Here is a 23310-nt window from a genome sequence, read left to right on the forward strand (position 1 = left end):
AAAATGAAATTCATCTGGGGTTGCTAAGAAAGCTGCCACAATCCTCTCAGGTCTCTGTGCCTCTCCCCGGCGCACAGGTGCATCTCCAAGAGCTCCCTGGCACACAGGTGGATCTCCAAGAGCTTGTCAGCTCAGAAGTTCAAGAGAGCCCTTTTAAACAGAAAAAGGATTGGAGCACCATGCTTCACCTCCAAGCACAGTTCACCCTTTAGCATCCTGGTAAGTACAGTTCAGTTTAAATGCTTACTTGAAATTTTGCTGAAGTGTTTCACCAAAGTTGGTGGAGGTCAGTGCTGTTGATATCTCGACACGTGTTTCTGGATATTAGTATCCTTCATCAGTAGAGATAAAAATGAAATTCATCTGGGGTTGCTGCGAAAGCTGCCACAATCCTCTCAGGTCTCTGTACCTCTCCCCGGTGCACAGGTGCATCTCCAAGAGCTCATCAGCTCAGCAGCTCAAGGGAGCCTTTATAAACAGAAAGTGGATGGGAACACACTGCTTCACCTCCAAGCACAGTTCACCCTTAGCATCCTGGTAACTGCAGTTCAGTTTAAATGCTTACTTGAAATTGTGCTGAAGTGTTTCACCAAAGTTGGCGCAGGTTAGTGCTGTTAATCTCTAGACACATGTGTTTCTGTATATTATCTTTCATCAGTAGAGATAAAAAGGAAATTCTTCTGGGGTTGCTGAGAAAGCTGCCACAATCCTCTCGGGTCTCTGTACCTCTCCCTGGCTCACAGGTGCATCTCCAAGAGCTCGTCAGCTCAGTGGCTCAAGGGAGCCTTTTTAGACAGAAGGGGGATGGGAGCACACAGCTTCACGGGTGATTCGTTGGGACGATGAGAGCTGGGAGGTTTAGTTTGGGCAGATATATTTAGTCTATTTTAACCCCTTTGTTACCAATTTTGCAGCACGCTTCTCGCACTGTCATATACTGCATACCGGACAATATGTAATTGGACATGTATGTACAGTCAACCGAGGCACTCCTGACCTGGGTGCATACACACTCTATTAGGCATGTGTCATCAGACTGCTGTTTAGCTAATTCAATATAGCAATGTCACATAGTAATCACTCTGTAGTACAAAATTGCTGGATGATATTGTATGGTTTGTATCTTTGTATTCATGACGGTATATATGTGACTATTTTGTCAACCCCTCACCTTTGATCAAAACTTAGTTAAACAGATACAAAAAAAAAAATTAAAACTGTGTCTGAGGGTATTTTTTGCACACAAAAGTCACTGATAAAAATGTGCCTCTAACTGCAGCAGACATCATTTTTACAGATCCTGCAAGCCATTTTGTTGTCACAGTAGTTTTCTGAGGGCAAAAATGATGCGAACGAGCATAACCACTCAATGAGAAAAAATATGAGAAATTAAATAACCCATAAATTGGAATTATGCAACATTATGTTTGCGTAATAATGAAGTTTGCTGAGATATGGTCACACATGAATTCTAAAAGCAGCATTTGCAGGAGGAAACACTGTGCTAATCGGAACATGAAAATGTCATACTACTTACTACAGAATGAGGGCTTTCTCCATTCTTGTATCTGATTGCCAAGGACTTGGCATGCAGTAACATAGGCAGTGATGGCATTGCAAGTTGCTGAGAAGTGCCCCTTGTACTGACAAGCATCAAAGAGACAGTTGTTGAAGAAGGGTGTTGGGTCAATAGTATTATAGCATTTACTGAATGGACCGTCGACCTTGTTGACTACCCCACAATATTGGCCACTCTTGTATTTTTTTTTCTCAGCATCAGTGCACAGCGAGCAGCTCCCAGTACATTCAGGTGTGCCCCTTGGTACGTCTCTAACCTTCCTGTCAGCAAACTGAGCAACACTGGTTGCTTTGACACCGTTCTTCATGGTCAGATCATCACTGCTAACTTTGTTGTCGTTTCCAAAAAGACCACCGACTGCATTGGTGGTTGTGTTGGGCAGAGTGACCGAGACATAGCCGCCCCAGTCGTATGTAACTGTAAGTTTATAGTCGGTCTTGATGATTACACGTCCTCCGCTGTTGTAACTAAAAATTCGGTTAATTTGGTGGTAAAACGGAAGTGCTGTGCGAAGGCCATCCACCTGAAAAAGGAAGAGAAGAGAATACAAGGTCACTTTCCTCGTTCGCTTGCTCACTGGTTGTCACTCCACAATACAAACACCACTCAACACACCCAAAAAATAGAGCCAATTTGAAATACAAGGAATGCAGTGGTTTCGGAGTAGCATTCGATGGACAGAGAGATGTTGTTTGAGCCACTTAGGTGATGGGGTGAAAAGCACATCCATGTAGGCTGAGGTCCCACCCAAAGATACTGAAAGCTCACTATAATAATGATGAATCGGCATTTAATTAAATAATGCACTGTCTTATCTGTCTGATCAAGATAGATATAACATCCTAATGTTTATGTTATCAGTGATTTCATATCAAATACAGGTGCTTCTTACATATCTATAAGTTTGCCATAACTTAGGGCGGCACAGGTGGGTGGTTTTATGGGTGAATGCAAAATTAAATATGTAATACCTGAAAATCCTTTAAAAAAACTGTCATTTGAAAAATAACACTTTACTAAGAGAGCCTTTATCCATTTTTTGTGTGATTTGTGGTTACAAGTGTGGCGTCAAAGTATGTCAAAACGTGTCCCTTGATAGACATGAATCCGATGGTCTCTGTCATTAGAGTGCACGTAGGTATTTCAATATTCAACACAGAGTAGAATGGGCCATCTTTATTTTGATGAATTGTCTCACATAACTTTGTCAGAAAGTGAAGGTGAATACCACATTTTAGTACAATGACCCCCTAGCCCATTTTCAATTTCGTGACATTTTTAAATTAGAATTTCCCTTGCAATTAATATTCCTTTTGGGGTAAATCTAGAGAAATTCCCAAGTATGGGTCTGAATATATACTTATCACACTTAATGGAATTTGCAGTATCAAAATTGTTTGATCTGTGGTATGAATAATAATTATGTTAGTGGCATTGGGCTCCTTTTGTGTTTGCTGTGCCGGTAACCTTAGATAATGTTGCTTCCTAATTCTCAGTTGAAAGATATTATAGGAAGAGCTCAATTAGCCTCCACTTCGTGATTGGCCACCGTCTACCACTCCCATGTCTACTGTGCTCTGCCCATTGCTTCACACTACTTCCTATCACACATTTGTGCTTCTTATCCATCTGTTAGCAAAGTAATTTCCATATCCACCCTGCTCTCGCTCACTATATCAGAGTACCACTTAGCATTTTACTGGTATTTAATGATTGACCCACAGCTCCTGACCTGTCACTCTGTAGGAGAGCGGGTTGAGTGGAAGGTTGCAGCTTCTGTGTCGTTGGAAATTTCACATGCCTAAAGGCCTGTGTCGAATCACTGGTTTTCAAAAGACATATTATCCACAGAGGTTTCACACATTTCTGCAAAGATAGGCGAATGTGATTGGAAAGGAAACAAAATACTGTCCAGTGTTCCTCCTGTCAAGGGGAGAAGCAGTTTGGAGTCCTTGGTCATATTTAACACTCACGTTATGTAGACGTTTTGTTTTTGAAACTATTGCTTTAGCTGTCTAACTCTAAAATAATATGTTTAGCACAAGCCTGACTTTGAGCTGTGTACACGTTTTGTACTGTTTTACCAGGATAGTGTTACCGAATGCCAAAAACAATTAGCAGTGACAGTTCACTATGTATCCACTGACTGATGCGGTTATATACCTACCAGGATCTGGCGAGGGAAGTCTCTGCTGAGGGTTATGTTTACGCCGTAGGTCTTAAGTGTAACCATTTTGGTGTCTGAAACTTTCTTGCTTCCTCGGTTGTCATTCTGAACTTTGACTGTGAAATCAGTGAGAGAGGGATCCGTGGAGACTTGGCCAACCAGCTGATACTCGCAGGTGCCCATGAAATCGATTCTACGTCCATCCAAGGTGGTGTAGTGAGGATCTCCGCTGCCGGTACAAGTGGAGTAGCTGACTGGGAAACAGCCTCGAACTCCATTGACCAGCATGCATTTTTCGCTGTCTTTGCATTTGGTATTCCTGCAGACCACCATGCTAAGGGTTGGGTCACACTTACAGCGCTTGTTGCAGTGTTTATCGTACCAGAATTCCTCATTGGGTTTGTAGTAGAAGCCGTTGGTGGTGCAGCCGCATTTTTCCACAGGTACACATTTGTCGACACTAAGGACGTAGCCATCATTACACTGGCAGGTCTCCACGCAGGGCCTAGTGCAGGAGGCAGGGGCATTTGTGTCAGAGCAGCTGGCTGGACAGGCGTTCCCACAGGCCTCATAGTGACTGTTCTCACCACAGGTAAGTGCTGGAAGAGACATATAATATATGTTAATTCACTACAACATGAAAACATCACAATAAGAACAGATGAACAGAAAATCCAGATCTGCTTTAGAGAAGAACCACAGATGGCATAAAAGTCTGCAGCAGAATACCTGTGGCATTTGATTCCATAAGTAAAATGGCACTGCAATAATAATGCAGTCATGCCCACCTCCTCGTCAGACCTTCCCGTCACAGTCATTACCATATGAGCAATAGCTCCTCCCATGAACTTCCAAGCAAAAACTCCTTAGCCCACCCCTACCCTGCAGGCCACTCCCACATCCTGTGGCATATAACCCTTGTCCCTTGACCCATGTAAGCATATCCTGTTGTTTTTTCTGCAAACTACACCTTGCGAGACTTTTTTATTTATTTATTTTATTTATTTATGCATTTTTATATAGCGCGGACTTTACCCGAAGGCGTCAGAGCGCTTCACATTAGGAACAGAAATTAAACATAATGAGAAACATTACAAACGAACAGATTGCAAAAACATACGTTACTTACATAAGGTAATAGTGACAATTGTGAGCAAAAAAATACATGAGGTAGTAAAAATTTTGAGCAACCAAAAATACATGAGGTAGTAAAGGTAATAGTGACAATTGTGAGCAAACAAAATACTTGAGGTAGTAAAAATTGTGAGACTAACTGATTACAGGTGAGTGTGCGGCGGTCTGCAATAGCGCCCGTTGTGTGGGTATTCTGAGTCAATTACCTGCTTGCTATAGCTGGACTGTGCTGTAGTTTTTGCGACTCACTGCCTCTTGCCCTCATAGTTCTTTTATAGAACCTGGTGTTTCAATGGTTCCCCTCTTCCGGGTACGATCCACCGCTGCAGCAGGGACCACCTGGGGGGTGCATGGGATTTGTTGAACACACTGGGGTGCATTAAAGGCACGCCTAGAGTGTGGCAGGATGGCCCCTCCTCTGGGCAGGGCGGGCTTTCATTTTCGAGCGCAGGTCCTGGCAGAAGAGGGTTCACGTTGGCTTTGTTATTACAAAATGTGCTGGTTGCCGGCACCTGCTAAGTACAGACGTCGGAGTGTTGCCTACGGCTCCAAAGCCACTACCAGTTGCTAGGATGTGTGGTGACGCTCTAGTAGGTGTACAGGGTGTGCACCAGGTGGCCGGAAGCGGAAGGCGGCCATTTTGGGCGAGTTGCCGGAGAGCGCGGAGATGATCTTTCCCCGGCGCTTGGGTCAATAAATACATTTACAAGCACTGCTGTGTCGGGAGTCCTTATATAACGGAACACACTCCTAAAATGGCGACGAGGACAAGGGATACCGCGGCTGCTTGCTGAGCAGGACGCGCGACATCCGACTGCACAATTACCAAAGCGCAGCAGGGGGAGGCGGAGTGCCCCGCGCGGCAGGAGGCACCTTTCTTCACCTGACAGGCGCACCACACCAGCACAGGACCTCAAACAGGTCCAGGCAAGCGAGACTGCCAGCTACAGCTGGTAAGTGCCAGTCGCCCCACCCTAGACTGAAGTGGCAGGCAACACCACATAAGTGGAGCCACAGGGGATCCACAGTGATGAGGGACCACTGCTGGCACAGGGGGAAACCATCCAAGGAGGGAGAAGGCTGCCCTAACAAGGTGCACACATGGTGGTGGGCTGCAGAAGAAAGGAATAGGACCATAGGGGTGCAGCCAATCCCTGGAAGACCTCCACTACACGCCGTGGTAAGGCGGAAGGGGGCGCCCCAAAGATCAGGCTACAACACCCCATAGCGCAGCCCTGGACTCCCCAGGCGCCTCCTGGAGAGAGGAAAGAAGTCCCGCCTCCGCACAAGAAGGACTAGGAGAGAGACAAGCCCCTGGGAGCCCACCAGGCGTCGCTGTGCAGCAGAACCCGGTCCAAGGCAACGCAGAGAGAATGTGCGCGCAATCATCCTCCCTCACCAACTTAGTCCCATTTTTGCCTAAGAGGGGAGAACCAGCAATGCCATGGGAAGACTGGAAGAGGTACTTCCTGAGCTACCTATCCACCTTAGAAGAAGAAAGCGACGCGGCGGACTCAAGTTCCAGGAGGAATACTTCTCCACAACCTAGGCCCAGAAGGAATCAGAGTATACGACAATCTAGTTAAGAAAACCAGACTCACTACGGACACAGATGAGTTCCAACATGCGATAGAGGATCTAGACTCGCACTACCGTCCGGTAGTATGCATAGCCATCGACAGATGCAATTTTTTCCAGAGGAATCGATCGACGAGTACGTAGCAGCACTGCAGAAGCTGGCAGTGACGTGCAAGTTCGGAACGCTGCATGACGAACTGATCAGGGACCAGATCATAATGCACACCTCCAACACAGCCATACAAGAGAAGTTGTGGGTCAATGGAGATGCTCCTCTCAAAGAAGTAGTGGCACTCGTGAAGAAGGCGGAATTGTCGAAAAGGTGCGCGGAAGCAACGAGGAAGGAGACGGCTAGCAAAACGACGATATGCAAGGTGTCAGAAGGGAGCAGACCAGCAAGAACACAGCAGACTACACCACCCAACGCAAGGAATCAGAAAAAATACCCTCAGAGAACAATGGGAACTCAGAGACCATAAGGGTACAACAAGGAAAATTGTTACCGATGTGGAAGCCAAACACATGCCAGCAATGACAAAGTATGCCCAGCATTCAGGGCCAAATGCTCATTCTGTGGTATAATGGGACACAACGAAAAGGTGTGCAGGCGCTAGCTCAGGAGGATGGAAGTGAAGTATGTAGCCCAAGACTGCGAAGATGAGGAAGGAACACCAGGAAAAGAAGAAGAAGGAGAAGAAGTCTTGTGCATAGACGACCAAGTCCTCGGAATAAACTGCACAGGATCCAAAAAGCCTGTACTACAAATGACGATCGGCGGAGTGCAAGTCAATATTGTGGCGGTTTCAGGTTCCCTGTACACTACAGTCCAGCGAACTGTGTGGGGAAGAGATTTTGAACACAGGACAAAGGCAAGCTTAAGTCCCCCTGACATACGCCCAGTCACGTACACAGGCGAACCCATACCCATGGTAGGGTATTGTACTCTCACGTTCGAGTTCAAGGGTCGAACAGCAAACGGAAAGCTGTACTTTGCCGAGAAGGGACCTTCCGTCCTGGGATGGATAGATCAAGGTGCCCTAGGAATCCAACTTAACCCAGGAGGAATCACCAAGTCCTAATGACGGATGCAGAACAAGAGTACAAAGAAAGACACGTGGGAGAGAGAATACCCGGAGGTCTTCAAGGGGACCATAGGTCGGATGACCAAATTCACACACAAAATACGCTTGAAAGAAGGGGCACGACCGCTAAGCCACAAGGTCCGCAACATTCCCTTCAGAAGCAGGGAGGCGGTGCAGGAAGAACTACTACGCCTGGAAAAGAATGGAATCATTGAAGCAATTGAAAGTGCAGAGTGTCTCGCACCTCTCGTCGTTGCGCAGAAACCCAACGGGAAGGTACGTCTGTGTGTGGACTTAAGGGAACTTAACAAGAATATATGGGTGAACAAGTTCCCGCTACCTCGGATAAACGAGATGCTAGCTAAGACAAAAGGGATAAAGTGGTTCTCCATCGTGGATCTCTCATCTGCATACCACCAATTTGCCCTACATCCTTCATGCAGTCACATGACATCATTCATAACACCGTTCGGATGTTATAAATTCCTTAGAATGCCCTTCGGATTAGCATCCGCTGCTGCTGTGTTTCAAAAACTCATGCATAGGCTGTTTCAAAAGGTGGAAGGAATGCAATACTTCCAAGACGAAATCCTCATAATGGGGAAATCAAAAAGCGACCATGACACAAAGCTACACTCGGTGTTGACCATTCTGGCCCAAAACTGACTCACTGCGGAGTGGGCAAAATGCAAGTTTGGTGTAAGAGCTGTGACATACCTGGGTCATGAGATCAGCGAAAGGGGAATAGAGCCGAAGAGAGCCAACGTGTCAGGCATCAAAGATGCACCCACACCCACGATGAAGGAGGATATTTGCTCGTTTTTAGGCATGGCGGAGTTCTACAATATATTCGTCCCGCACTTTGCGTCCAAAACCCATCAGCTGAGACAACTCTTGAAAGAAAGGAACACATTCAATTGTCCAGCAATGAGCAAACGGAGTTCGATGCACTCAAACAAGACATTTGCAATGCCATACCGCTCAAAGGATTCGACAAAGCTGCCTTATCCATACTGACCACCAATGCCAGTGACAAGGGATTGGGGGCAGTGTTGATGCAGAAGTCACAGGAAGGAGAAGTCACCACTATCAGTTTAGCCTCAAGGTCGTTAGCGCCCAACGAAGAAAAGTTCAGCGTGATAGAAAAGAAATGCTAGCAACGATATGGGCCATGGAGAGAGTCAGACAGTTTTTGTGGGGCTCCCCTTTCTTGCTCCGCACGGACCACAAATCACTAGTGAAAGTCCTCACCTCCAGTGGGCATGCTAGGGATTATCCAAGTGCCATGCTTAAAATAACCTGATAGCATGGAAAATATTGACTATCTCCTGATTACAAACTAGTGCGGTAAGAGCCTGGGCCGAAGGACTCTTGAATCTAGCCAGGTGGTGGGCAAACAATTAGAATTGGGCTTCTACTTTTTTGCAGCATTTCAGCCGTTTCCAGTTCCTTCCAATTTTGACTGGGCATCTCTTTATTAGTTGTGTAAACTGTGATTGGGGAGTAGAGGTGTTTTCAGTCTTTAATCAATTCCCCCTAGACCCTTATCTAAATTATATTTTTCGTCAGTGTTAACACATGACCACGAAACAGTAATCAGTGAAAGAGAATGGGAGGAAGCGTACACCCAAGACGAGACGGTGAAGGCAGTGAAGAGATACGTGACACACGGTTGGCCAGACAAGAAACACCTAGACAGCCAGCTGAGGACATTCTGGGAAGTTCGAGACGAACTGTCGATTGGAGTCAATCCAACGTTCTTACTAAGAGGAGACAAAGTGGTACCCCCACAGAACTTAGTGGAACACCTCCTAACCATCCTACATGAGGGACACCTCGGGATAATGAAGACAAAGGCCAGGGCAAAGCAGGCATATTGGTGGCCTGCCATGGACAGTCAAGTAGAGAGACATTTCCGGATTTGCGAACCATGCTGCAGATCAGACAAAACGCAAGTCTTACTGCGGCCGCCACTGGGGAAATTCGCATGTCCCTCTTGTCCTTGGGAGATGATATCCGTGGACATATTAGGCCCCATTTTGGATACCAACGGAGTGCCCAAATATGCATTAGTAGCGGTGGACATGTATTCCAAATGGCCGGAAGTGGAAGTATGTGAAGCTGTGGACACTGAAGCCGTGCTTTCCTTCCTTACGTCCACATTCCTGAGAGAAGGGATTCCTAAAGTGATCACCTGTGACAATAGACCACAGTTCGTGTCCGCAAAATGGGATGCCTTCATGGACCACAACGGGATAGAAGTAAAACACACCCCAGTCTACCACCCAGCGGGGAACGGATTGGCAGAGAAATTTAATAGAGTGATAATGGGGTCAGTGCAAGCAGCGTTAAGTACGGGGCAAGATTGGGAGAAGGAGCTCCAAAGGATGTTATGGGCGTATCGTATTACCCCTGTCAGCACAGGATATAGCCCCTTCAGAATACTACGTGGGCATGACCCGTTTACGAAGTACAATCTGGCGTGGAAGCATCTCATAGTCCAAAGCAAGTGGTCTCCTGCAGTAGTACGTCGGAATATCGAGAAGGCACAGACCTTGTACACAGAACACTACAACAAATGACGGAATGTCAAAGAGGTGGCCCTGGAAAGGGGCGAGTGGGTAAGAGTGAAACAGGCGGTGTTGAAGAAGAAGGGAGACAGCAAGTTCACACACCCTCTGCTGGTAATAGAACCGCATGCCAGATCAGCTCTACACAGTGATGGGAAGGTATGGTCACAAGATAGGATGGCGAAAAGGAAGGTGAAGAAGTTGAAAGAACCAACCCACTAATGCCACGGAGCCCCGGAGGTGAAGGACTGGGTAGAGGACTGCGAACAAAAGCAAAGATGGGAGACGGAAATACAGACAGGAGTCAAGATGCAAGTACAAGCCCGGTGCCGGTGAAAACAAAGTCGGGCAGAGTGATTAAAGCCCCCAAGAAATTCGAGGACTTAAGCATGGAGACCAAGCAAGATCATTCCATTCATTGTCCTTGTCAATTTGCATATCTACTGAGACTGTGTATATCATGAACAGTGGGGTCTATTGTGAGAGTGTTAAAGGGGGGAGATATGTGGTGACGCTCTAGTGGTTGTACAGGGCGTGGACCGGGTGGCCGGAAGCGGAAGGTGGCCATTTTGGGTGAGTTGCCGAGAGAGCGTGGAGATGCTCTTTCCCCGGCGCTCGGGTTAATAAATACATTTACAAGCGCTGCTGTGTCGGGAGACCTTATATATAACGGAACACACTCCTACAGGATGGTCAGCGGGAGACGGTGGTGGTCTCAGGGAGTACATAAATTACGCATTTTGGCAGCGGGAGTGCATTAAATTGGAAGGAGTCACTGTGGCCCAGTGGTTAAGGTCTCTGACTCTTACGCCAAAGGGTGTGTGTTCAAATCTGGTGTTTCAATGGTTGTCGTTGCTAAAATAGAATTAGAAAATTAATTTAGGCCATTTCTACAAAAGTTATACACTTGTCCAGGAATGTTGCAGGTCTTTAGGTTTGGCATACTAAGTGGTGTTACTTACTGGTTTTAGGGGTTTGATCCCTCGGGGGTTGACCTGCATAGTGGTTGCATCTGGTGCTCTGCCTTGGCCACTTACAGCCTGGGCCAAGTTAGGTCATGGGGTTTATATGATTTAGGAGACCATGATTGGGTGTCATCTGGGACAGCCTGCACATTTGGTGGTTTTGGCTGGTTTTTCTTGGGGCTGCCTGGGATTGGCCCTTACTTGGTCATATTTTGATTGGTAGTTATAGGTATATATAAGACAGTGTTTGCCTCTCTGGCCATTGTTCATCATGATTGGGAGCCAGTCAGAGATAAGTGGGCTCCAGGAGAAGGAGGTGGTGGTTGCTAGGCCTTCCACAGCACCATCCTTGTCAGATGTGCAGAATATGATTGATGCCGCGATGGCAGCTATTGCACCTTCTGGCTGATTTTTCCTTTGATTCCCTTAGTGCTGTGGCTGCTGTGGCTGCTGAGCCTCGGTGGCAGCTAGGAGACAGTTATGGCTTAATCCTTGGAAAGCAGAGGCTGCATAGAAGGCTGCCCTCATGAACATTCCTTTCACGGGCTCTAAATTATTTGGGGATCCATTGGAGACTTTGATTAAAAAAACAGCGGAGGACAAAAAGTTGTTGGCTCTAGTCCGCTCTTCACAGAAAGGGAAGTTTACAGGTTATAAACGGGCTTTTAGGCAGGCATTTCAATCTAAAATGGCCGCCCAGCCCTTTCGCGGTAGACTACATGACCGGGGTGTCCCTTTCTTCCACAAGTCCAGGGGTCAACAAGGTGCCTCCTCTTCTTCAGCTCCTTCCAGATCATGACTATGAAAGGGGTTAAGAAGAAACGCCTGTTGGGGGTCGCCTCAAGGCTTTCTTCTATTCTGGGAAGAGTTTGTTTCGGGATCAATGGGTCCTGTGGATTGTCAAGCTGGGATATCAAATTGAATTTGGGGTTCCACTGGAGGATGTGACCCGGGCTACCCCTGTTCCCGGATCTCAGGTCAAGTGTCGGGCTCTGTTGGAGGGGGTTCAGGACCTGATTTTCCAAGGGGTTTTGGTGAGGGTGCCTGTGAGTCAACAGGGTCAGGGGGTTTATTCGATCCTGTTTCTGATTCAAAAACCAAATAGAGACTTCTGCCCTGTTCTGGATCTGAAGGCAGTGAATTTGTGCATCCCACATCGGTCCTTCAAAATGGTGTTGCTACAGATGATTCTGGCCTTCCTGTCCGTGGGGGATTTCCTGGCGTCTCTGGATCTCAAGGAGGCCTACTTTCATGTGCTGATTCACGTGGCTTCCCGGAGGCTCCTACAGTTCTGTGTGGGCATCGATCATTACCAGTTCCAGGTATTGCCACTTGGGCTGTCTGCCTCGCCTAGAGTGTTTACTCAGGTATTGGCACCCTTGGTGGGGTTGTTGCATAGTGAGGGGATCCAGGTGTTTCCTTACCTGGATGACTGGTTGATATCTTCTTCTTTCCTTAAGGCTCAAGCTCATACCCAGGAGGTTTGCCGGCTCCTTCAGCAATTCGGGTGGATTTTGAACTTGGGGAAGTCCCATCTGTGCCCCACTCAGGAACTGCCGTTCATTGGGGGGGGGGGGGTCTTCAACACCATGATGGGCAATATTTCCCTGTCAGAACCTTGCAGACTGACTCTGGTGCACAAGCTGAGGAGGGTGTTGGTAGCCCAGTCTCCCACGGCTCGAAAGTGCTTACAGGTTCAAGGGTTAATGTCTGCTACTGTAATGATTGTTCCTTGGGCCTGTTTGTACTTGTACCCCCTGTTGAATCATGTTCTGGGTCATTGGAGTCCGGGGTCTCAGAATTACGAACAGTGTATTCTGGGGGAGTGGAAATTGCCAGGGCATTGTCCTGGTAGCTGGAGGATCAGAACCTCTTGCAGGGCTCTCCCTTTTTTATCACAGGAGAGGCTGGCGCTGACAACAGATGCCAGGAAGCTGGGTTGGGGGGCGGTGTTGGCCCAGGAATCTATTCTACGGCTCTGGTCAGTTCAGGAAACAGAGATGTCTTCAAATTGGAGGGAGTTAAAGGCGGTACAGTTTTCCTTGACTCATTTTCTTCCTTGGGTCCTGCAGCAAGATATGCTGGTGCGGACAGACAACACAGTGGTGGTGTGTTATGTCAACCTCCTCCAGGAGCATGCAAAAGTGGCTTCCCTAAACTTGTTAGTGCAACTGATTTGCCAGTGGGCAGAGTTGAACTTGTTGTCTCTGTGAGCGCTGCATCTGCCGGTGGTTTTGAACTTGGAGGTGGATCGCCTGAGCAGGTTGTTTCCCTCCCTGTCTGACATTTGCCTGATGCTGAAGGGGTTTGGGGGCCTGATGGAGAGGTCCAGGGTCCCGGTGATGGACCTGTATGCTGCGTCAGGGAACTCCTTGAGGGAGAGATTTTGCTCTCTTGTTCGGTCAGACTTGTTTTGGAGAGTGGATGAGCTGTCCTTTCAGTGGGAGGGGGGACCTTTCCCGCGATTGCATTGATTACGAGGGTCCTGCTGGAAGTCAAGTTGGATTGGACCTCAGTTGTCCTGGTGGCTCCTGCTTGGTCTCGGAGGCCTTGGTTCACTCTGTTGTTGAGGTTGACGGTGGGTCCTTGCTGGCGGTTTTCAATGGTTCCTTGTCCCCTGTCATTTCCCCCTCTGTCCCAGGATTGTCTCATCCACTTGCAGCTGGCGGGTTGGCTGTTGAAAGGATGAACCTGGTGGCTTTGGGGTGTTCTTCTACTGTGGCTCAGTTTATCCAGCAGTCCCAGCACCCTTCAACTCTAAAATCCAATGCTCGGTTTGGGTTGTCTTTTCATGGTTGGTGTGCAGCACAGAGCTGGTCTGCTTTGGAGGTGGATCTTGTGCGTATCATGGATTTCCTGAAGGAAGGATTCTACTTGAGTGTGGCTGTGTCCTCATTGTGGGCTCAGTGGGCAGCTGTGAGGGCCTTTAGGGCTCGGCCTGTCAGCCTGTGATTCCGTTGGTGTCCCAGTTATTGCAGAGTTGTTTCCTCCAAAAACCCATGGTTAAGTCCTTTGCGCCTAGTTGGGATCTTCCTTTGGCACTGAGGGCTTTGCAGTCGGCTCCCTTTGAGCCTCTGGGTGAGATGTCCCAGCGTTTTTAATGACCAAGGTGCTTTTTTCCTATCGCTATTATCTCGGCACGGAGGGTTGGGTTCCTTGCTTTGTCCTGAACCTTTTTTTTCCGGTGCAGGTTGTTCCTGGCCTAACCCTTCCTTTGTTCCCAAAGTCCCTTCCTCATTTCACTGCTCAGAGGGTCTGATTTTGCCCGTGTTCTGTCGTCATCCTCATTCAGAGGATGAGGTGCAGCTGCACTGTTTGGATGTTAGCCGGGCTCTTGAGGTGTTCTTGGTGCGTACTACGCCTTTTCGTAAGGTGTATTCACTTTTTGTGACCTTTGGCCTGGCTTGTCAAGGTCTAAAGCCTTCTAGTACTACTCTGCCGGCCAGCTACTTGGAGTGCTCCCCACACCTTTATGTCCCATTATCGTTTGGTGGTGGGTGGGACAGGGTCGGCTGGATTTGGGGACGCAGTGTTGAATTCTGTTCAGGTGGTGTGACCTTCTGCTTGTATAAATAAAATCTGTTTCCTGCTCTCTATTGAAGCCGATTCTTGCTTTGGTATCTGCTCATATGGTAATGACTGTGATGGGGAAGTCTGACGAGGAGATAAACAATGAACAGCTTTAATTTCCTTTTTTAAAGGCATCCAGTTTTTCTTGAAGGAAAATGAGCTGCATTTAAAAAATAACTTTTTATTTTATTAAAAGCAATCCCAGACACGGTGGTCTGCTGACCTCAGCAGGCCACCATTCCTGTTATGGCCACGATTCCAAATGGTTTGCAAATTGGGACCTAACTCATTCATATTCATGAGGTAGGTCTATTTGCAAACGCATCAGGAATTGTTATTTGGAAATCTTTATTTTATACATTAGGAATTGCGATTTCCTAATTGCAATTCGGTAAGAATTACAATTAGGAAATTGTAATTTCTATATTTTTTTTCTCTGGGAAATGATATAGCAGCCTGGCACAGTTCGTTTTTTTTAATGGTGGTCCTAGGATCCGAAAACCCTAGTCTACACATGAAAAACTGAGCTAAATACTAAAAGCCCGATTCTGAAAAAACGGATCTGAAATTCAGTGTTGGAAGCACTGTGAAAAAAGATTTGACATTTGAAATATTGAATAGTTGGGTCATTCCAAAGTAAAATTAAAGATGAGGAAGAAAGCCTGACAGGAAAAAAAATCCATTAGGCAGCCAAGAGTGAAGGTTGGCAACTGAGAAAAACAAGCATTTACAATGCAATGGTCTCTGCATTATTAAAGGTAGAGCTATTGGTATTGTTTATTATTTTTTAAGGTGTTTTCTAAATCATAAATAAATAGCATTGTCTTTTTAATTTGCAATAGCTTAATCGTTAAATAAATGGCATTGTCATTTACAATGCTAATAGCTTAATCTTTTGCATATGCATGACCTATTGAATTTACACATACATAGCCACACACACATACACATACAGAGCCACCTAGATAGAGTTGTTCACAGTCACCTACACACACAGAGGCACTTACACAGAGCCACCCTCACACAGACATTGGCACTTACACATAGAGTCACCTACAAAAAAAAGCTATTTACACAGAGTTACATACCTACACAGAGGCACACATTCACACACACAGAGTCACACACATAGACAGAGCCATACACATAGACAGAGCTACACACACAGAGCCACAGACACACACACAAGACTTGACTTGACCACTATTTGCAGTGGCTATCATCTCGTTTTTCCTGCCACCATGTGATATTGCCTCCTCGTCTGGAGACCCAGTGATGGGAGCCGATATCACACGGTGGCACTGTGTGAGCTGGCAGGTATGTTAACCCAGTCCAAATTGGCCAATCCCTTCTCGCTGTACCTCAGCCCCTGATCACTCACACCTTCCTTCATAGCCTCCTGGCCCATTCTTACTCACCTATTCGCCTTGTGATTCGGGTCCCTTGTCACATGCATAGGTTTTCTTTGCTCACCCCCAGTCCCTTCTCCTTGACCCCAGTTATTACGACCTTGTCAGATCTCATTCTCAGCACTCCGAGAGCCCACTAACCATTTTATTATCTGCCTTCTTCTTAATAGCCCAGAGTTCACTGTACCCTTTCTCAAGGGTGCTATGGGCCCTGGTACAGGAAATGCCCCATCGCCTTTATTTTGGCTGAACTGATAGTAAAATACAGTAAAAAATGGAGTTCAATGGATCCGTAGAAAGCCCAACAGGGCCCTGTGCTACTACACAAGCTGCACTGTCGATAACTCCGCTTCAGATGCATTTTACCTGACTTGTCACTGTCAACAAGCAGCACCATCGCGCTTTTGACCGATCTTCTCTTACTGACACAACATGCCACACCGAAACGTAACTCGCTTGCCCCTTTCACTTCCCCAGCACCCTTAAAGTCTCTTCTCAATGCTCCAGCACCACTGCCCCCAGTATGTTCATCTGCCCGGAGTTCAGATAAGGTTTTATATATGTCCTTCACCCGCCCATTCGTGCACCGTCCAGTCCAACCTGCGCGCGTGGAGGGGTGCGTGGCAGTGCCAAGAGTTATCAGATTTGTCCCGCGTGCCCTCAGAATGGTCTGAACCCTAAGTTCGTGGAATTCACTCACCTATAGGGTGAGGTCGTCAGCGCCGGGGCGCGAAGTAAAGTCCGGGGCAGGAGCCGCAAGGCCATTGCCAGCTCTGGAGAACGCGGTAAAAGACTCAGAGGTAAACTGAAAGTAGCCTCGGGAGAGACCAGTTTAAAGGTGAATTGACTGACAGGAACGATGGAATGGAGGTGCTGAGGAAAGGGAGGAGTCGCGGTGGGAGGAGCAAAGGAGGCGCTGTTGAATGTCGGAAGGAAAGAGTAGAAGTACCGGGGAGGCGAGAGGATGAGGAGGTGGGGAAGGTGCCGAGTGGGAAAGCAGGTACGCTAGGACGGGTCCACTGTAGCCAAGCTTATTCCTAATGTTTTGCAAAATAAAAGCTTTGACCTTGGCGGTGACTCAAAAGCAGCCAAGACCAGACAAACACATCATATTTTTGTTTTAAATAAAATATTTTCAGCGCGTGCACGGAAGCTAAATCAGAAGGCGGCGTTCTGTCGCCCTCTTACGAGCCCACAGCGTATGCAGAGGTACTTCGCTCATCTGACACCACGCACCACAAATAAATACACACAAGTGTCAACCCTGTGCTGCAGAACCGCTGCATGTGTGGAGTTGTGGTATACAGTAAGTGCGGACGTCATCACGGTGCGTGTGGGTAATTTAGCCCTTAAAGGAGAACACGAAACAAAAGCTTAAATTTAACTTTGCTCTGGGTTCGAAGAGAACCCACCCTAACTTCAAAATATCCTTGTGACCAGGGCCATGTGTATTCACATTAGTCACTCTCCACCACCAAAAATAAGAACAAGGAGACGACAGAAACAAGAAAAACGGCACAATCAGGGGCAGAAGAAAACTTACCTGGAGTGGCAGCAAGGCTGTTCCGGGCAACAATGGCGGCCGCAAACGTCTGAAATCTTCATAATCGGGGGCGTGTTTTTTGCGTTCTGAGTGACGGATGATGTCACAGGTCGAAAGAACGCAAAAAACACGCCCCCGAATCCGAAAAAGACAGGGCTTCAACCGAGTGATGCCCCTCTCCTCCAATGGCTGGCCTCCGTTTAGGAAGCCAGCCAATGGAGAAGAGGAGAGGGTTCAAGCCCCCCTAACTCAAAAACATAAAATCTTCGGACTCCGCCCACTGCTACGCAGTGCGACGGTCCTCGACCTAAAAACTACACTGAAAATAGCAAAAGAGAAGTACAATGTTTAAACAAGCATATGCAAAGCAATAGGTCTCACATTTGCAAGCGTTTGAACTATTGGCATTGTAAATGACAACACTTTTTATTTATGTGTGTTGAAAATCTGTAAGAGGTGCGTAAACATGCACTGTGTCCTTAAAGTTTTTGCTTACGAGAAGCCAGAGTAACGGCGAATCTTTTACTGCCTGTCAGGCATTTGGAAACAAGGACTACAAGTACAAAGTGCGAGTTTACGCACCATTTCCAGGTTTTAAAAACACTCAAATAAACCTTGCAAGTTTTAAAAACACATAAATTAAAGGTATTCTAAATGACAATGCCAATAGCTCAAACTCTTGCAGATGCAAGACTTTTTGCATTGCAAATGCTTGTTTATATTGACTATATAACCTTACCTTCGTTTTAAGGCTAACAATGTATTTTTGTCATGTGTAGGTGCTCTAAAAAGCTAATTAAAAATTAAAGTAACCTAAGATTAAATGAGTGAACATGTTTAGCTAAACTGGTAAATAAACACTATCTATCATTACTTTTTACACATCATTTAATGTGTTCCAGTGCATTTCCTTTGCATACATTATTATCAAGCGGGAACAGCACACCTCCCCATTCTTGAAACACATTCTTTTATTTTCTCTTTTCATTGTAGAGAACCATCACATCTCTCTAGCTTAGTGACAGCACCTAAAACTAGCCCTGGCCGTAGACATTTTGCTGTGATCTTATAGCGCTTTGTAAGCAAGAGGATTTGGATTAGATGCAGGTTTGATTGGTTGCAGGATCACTGTGGGAGGCAGTGTTAGTGATTGCAGGAACAATGCCGGATGCAGCGTTAGCCAATTGTGTCGAGTACTCATGTCATAGGTGAAGCCCAGAGAGCATGATCAGTCTATGCATGAAGAAAAGGAGTGGTAAGAATGCCTTTCGGTCTGCCCTGGTGTAGGGGACGTCTGAAAATTACACAAAAAGTCATGCCTTTATTGGTCTAGTCCTCTTGGACTGAGTTCAAAAAAGCTGAGAGTGTGCTGACACTTTCCGGCTGTGGTAATGCATCCCACCCATTGCTAGTAGGACATATGCGACACACTGTTTGAGCTCGGTTTCTCATTTCGGGCAGTTAGGCTCAACGGCACATACTTGTGTGGCGGTAACAGCGACTGCATGGTGCTGACTGTAATCGAATACTTCTCTTAAGCGTAAAGGTCACTACCGACTAACTGGTCACTCGTGGATTTTTTTATTTTATAATTTTACCAGCACTTGCTCTTGCAGCCACCTACCGCCCTCTCTGTTTTTGGGCACACTGAATGGTGTATTTTTTCTTGAGAAAATGGCCTATCGTATATCATTTGAAATCACAAAGTGGAAGATTTAGGTTCTAATTTACATTTAACCTGAACTGGTGTAAAAATGTTTTTTTTGTTAGAAAATGTTGATTTCTTTTCTAATAAAAGGAAATTAGGCCCCTAAAAAGAGGTCGTTTTGCATGAATACATTACCTCTTTTTGTATCATCTTCTTATATTTCTTTTGAGTTTTATGTTGTACAAACTCGACCGCAGGTATATCAGAGCGCTATTCATGAGCACCAGTTGCATTGCAGACCTGCACATTCTTTTTTTTGCCATGGGGATCTAAGTGATTTGCCCAAAATCACCGGATGCTTGAACCGAAGCCCAGACTCGAACCTGCTTCCGCAACTTCAAAGTCGGCTGCTTTGGCAGTTAAGCCACATCCTCTCTGCTTTGCTTAAAGTCATTTAATGAATAAACAAACGAGGTGTACAGACTTACACAACAATTCGATTCTTCCTTACTTTAGTCTGAATAAATTGCGTAGTCGCTGGCACAGATTTGGGACGGAGGGGTGGGGGTAGAAGACCACAGACAACTTCTGAGTGTGAAAAAGGCCGCTTTATTGGAACAGGTGCACATTAAAACACAAAACCTCGGCTGTGCCGTACAAAACTAGACCTCACTAAATAGGCCGTATAACTAACCCCTAATCCCCTCCCCCGCCCATAACAGATCTTTGAGCCCCGCCCCCACCCCAGCATTACAACATTACAAAATACCATATCATAATTCAAAACATGACACATATGCTTATCAATTAACATCTTATTAAACCACAAATCCCCTGCTGCCCCTTCACCATTTACGATCACCCAACCACTGTAAATGCCCCAACAATACACCTGCTCAAACCATCTCTGTCTAAAGCCCAACGCTAACAATCCAACCCAAAAACTCAGCCAGCCCTCGTAAAACTTCCACAATCTCCGCCACCCAGAAAGCCAGGGGGGGGAGGGAACGACCCCTCCCTTTCTGCCCCCCACAACCCCACCAAAACGCCCGCGAATAAGGTCCCAAACCAATACCTTGACGCAACCAATTAGCCTACCCTGGGGAGTTCCTATACCATAAGGCACCACGAATGCGCCTCACTCCTCTCCTAGCAAATAATGGTCCATCCCCAACCATGATACTGGACACCATCACCTCTGAAAAACTCCCCCGACTCAACTTTACGTCTCCATGGCAACTCTACCCAAACCTGACAGCCCCCCTTTTCTATCCAGCCAATATTAAAAAGGAAATCATTTGAACCCAACAACTGTCCGAAATAGCACTCCGGGCTTGTCCCAAGGCCCACTTAAAACGAACGTCCCATGATCGAAATGGACAAAAACGAAGGGCTGGGGCCCGCTACAACCTGAAAAAGAAAAACAATATGAGCATCAAGAAAAAAGAGGAGACACAAGCGCAGCATCTGCATCGCCCTGCACATAGCGCCGTAAACAGTTGACAGGCCAGTGCCCCAGCCACTTAATATCCCCCTTAGCCTACCCACGAATACCGGCCTCAAGAGCTGCCCCGATCCGGGAAGAATGAGGCCCGAGCTGTGCCCCCATCCAAGCCAATCTCCTACAGTACCTTGCGCAGCCCCCTCCGGAGCCGCAAATCAGTTACTCTGCCTCCATCCGCATGACGAAAAAACCCCGAACCAGCCTCCCCACCTGATAATTCTTTCCACAACCTTGCCCAGATTAAGGGGCATGTAGACCCAGAAGAACCTGATTCCAACCTAACCCCTTGTCCCCGACTCCTAGGACAGTTTTCGCACTTGCCAACCAAATCCTAACCCCCGGCTCCGCGAAGAAAACATCTAGCCACGTCTGACCAACCCTCAACCTCAAACCCAATAACTCGGAAACTCGGAAAGCACCAAAAACAACCAAACCATGAGCGTGAAAAACAACATGCCTCCCACCAACCCCACACAACGAAGGAAGCACCGCCTACAGACGCGCTAACATCCGCCAAGATACCGGCCTACGAGACCAGGCTGGCCTGTCCCGTTCTCCAACCCACCTTCAAACAACCTTTCCCCAACTCCCTTGCAGAAAGGGAATACCCCACTACAGCATACCCGAAAAGGGGAATACCTGCCCATTTACCCGGAAGTGAGCCGTTTGAAAGGCCCCCCTCAATCAAGTCAAGCAGAAACTGAAGTATATCCTCAGAGCGTCACCGCAACTCCACCCTCCTGCACGCATCTGACGCCAAAAAATTCCTACCCTGCCGGAGCGTAGGCCGCGCGAAGCAAAACAGACAAAGGACCTGCCACCAGCTGTACAACCCCAAGTTGCCTACATACCACAGATGTTCCGACCTAGGCGTCGATGCCCGTCTGCCTCCGAGGCCCACCCATGGAATCTCACCCCTGTCAAGCGACAAAGCATCCGCGAGGTCATTGTCCACACCAGGAATATGCAGGGCCATCAAAGCAATTCCTGCCACAAGCCACCAAAAACAACCCTCGCAACAGCTTCAGAGCCTGCTCGTCCCCGGCCGCCTGTCTGATGAAGATTTGAACCACGCCATGCAATCAATCCTGAACAACACACTCCTATGTACCCGCTCCCTGCCCGACAAAATCCAAGCCACCAAACCGTAATAAGCTCCAAAAAAGGCACCGCTCCCCCCGCCATTCTTCCACTGATCCGGCCAGCTCCCCCAGCAAAAGTTGTACATCCCACACTGTCACCTTGGTTTAGCCAGCGTATCCAGCAAAGGCACATTGCCTCCTTCTACACCAACGGCAATCGCGCCTGCACCCTGACAGAATAAAGCTCGATGCCCCAGAGAGCCATATTCGAACATGGACCCATCCCTTTCTCTGGTGCCAAAAGCACACCCAGCTCGCCCATCAAATCCCGAAACTTGCCCAACGCCCACCGGCATACGCCGTGCCCGGAGAGCCCACAAAAAGAAAACGTCCAAGTAATGGTAACCAGCCTTTGAACAGTATGATGTATCAAAGACCCCTGCAGCAAGGGACTGAAACACTAAAAACCCAGCACAAGCCATGAACAGCCCACCGGTAAAGCCTTATCCATGTACCCCTGACCGTCAAACCGAATTCCCGACATCCCCACTCATCCGGATGTACGGGAAGCAAACGAAATGCCGATTTTATGTCGCATTTCGCCATCCCTACAGGTGTGCCCGCGGTCACCACAAGAGACAATGCACATCAACAGAGAAAAAAGAATGAGCCTGTACTGCCCGACGTCCTTCCAGGACACCCCGTCATCGTGGCTGTCCAGAACAAGCTCCGTTCGAATACTGACAAAGGCATCCATCAGGCGCTGATACTCCTCGATCTGCCGGCCGCGTTCGACACGGTTGACTATTCCATCCTGGTCAGCCGTGTCGAGCAGGCCGGCCTCAGGGGCTCGGCCCTGAATTGGATCACTTCCTTTGTCTCTGACCGATCACAATCCGTCACACTTGGTCCGTTTTCTGCTCCTAAATTGTTTTCATTTTGTGGGGTCCCACAGGGGTCCTCACTGTCACCTCTCTTATTTAATCTTTATCTTCGTCCTCTGCTTCACTCACTAAAGAATTATCAGGTCTCCATTTTTTATTATGCTGATGACCTACAACTTATTTTCCCCCTCAATACCCCAGATTCAGTTACTGAATTCCACAATGCTATGGATCACATCCATAGATGGATGAACCTCAACCACCTCAAACTTAACCCAGGCAAGACCGAACTGATCTTGCCTGGGAAAAGTGAGCTAAGTTGGGGTCCTCATTTCTGGCCTAGCATCATGGGCCAGCCCCCGTGCAAATCTTCCTCTGTGAAAAGCTTGGGAGTCATAATCAGCGCCGACCTCTCTCTTAAGGGTCAAATTGGTGCTGTTGTCTCCGGGGCTTTCTTTCAGCTCCGGAAAATAAAAAAGATTTCCCAATTCCTCACCCACTCAGCCCTGATCCAGGTGGTCATTGCTTTGGTTATGTCCAGATTGGACTTCTCTAATAGCATCTACCTGGGACTTCCGCTTGGCCAACTTAAGAG

General features: G+C 47.3%; 1 protein-coding gene across 1 annotated transcript in view; it reads right to left on the reverse strand.

Moving 5' to 3' along the window:
* LOC144769642 (uncharacterized) overlaps positions 1-23310 on the reverse strand; it is a 1000462-nt gene that overhangs the window by 190755 nt on the left and 786397 nt on the right. Inside the window, exons 46-47 of the mRNA XM_078653818.1 lie at positions 3747-4345; positions 1538-2102 (exon numbers count right to left, since the gene is read on the reverse strand). Coding sequence (XP_078509944.1) covers positions 1538-2102; positions 3747-4345 — 1164 coding nt within the window. The remainder of the gene's footprint in view (positions 1-1537; positions 2103-3746; positions 4346-23310) is intronic.

The sequence above is a fragment of the Lissotriton helveticus genome, chromosome 7 (genome assembly GCF_964261635.1).
Source record: "Lissotriton helveticus chromosome 7, aLisHel1.1, whole genome shotgun sequence".
Classification (NCBI taxonomy): domain Eukaryota; kingdom Metazoa; phylum Chordata; class Amphibia; order Caudata; family Salamandridae; genus Lissotriton; species Lissotriton helveticus.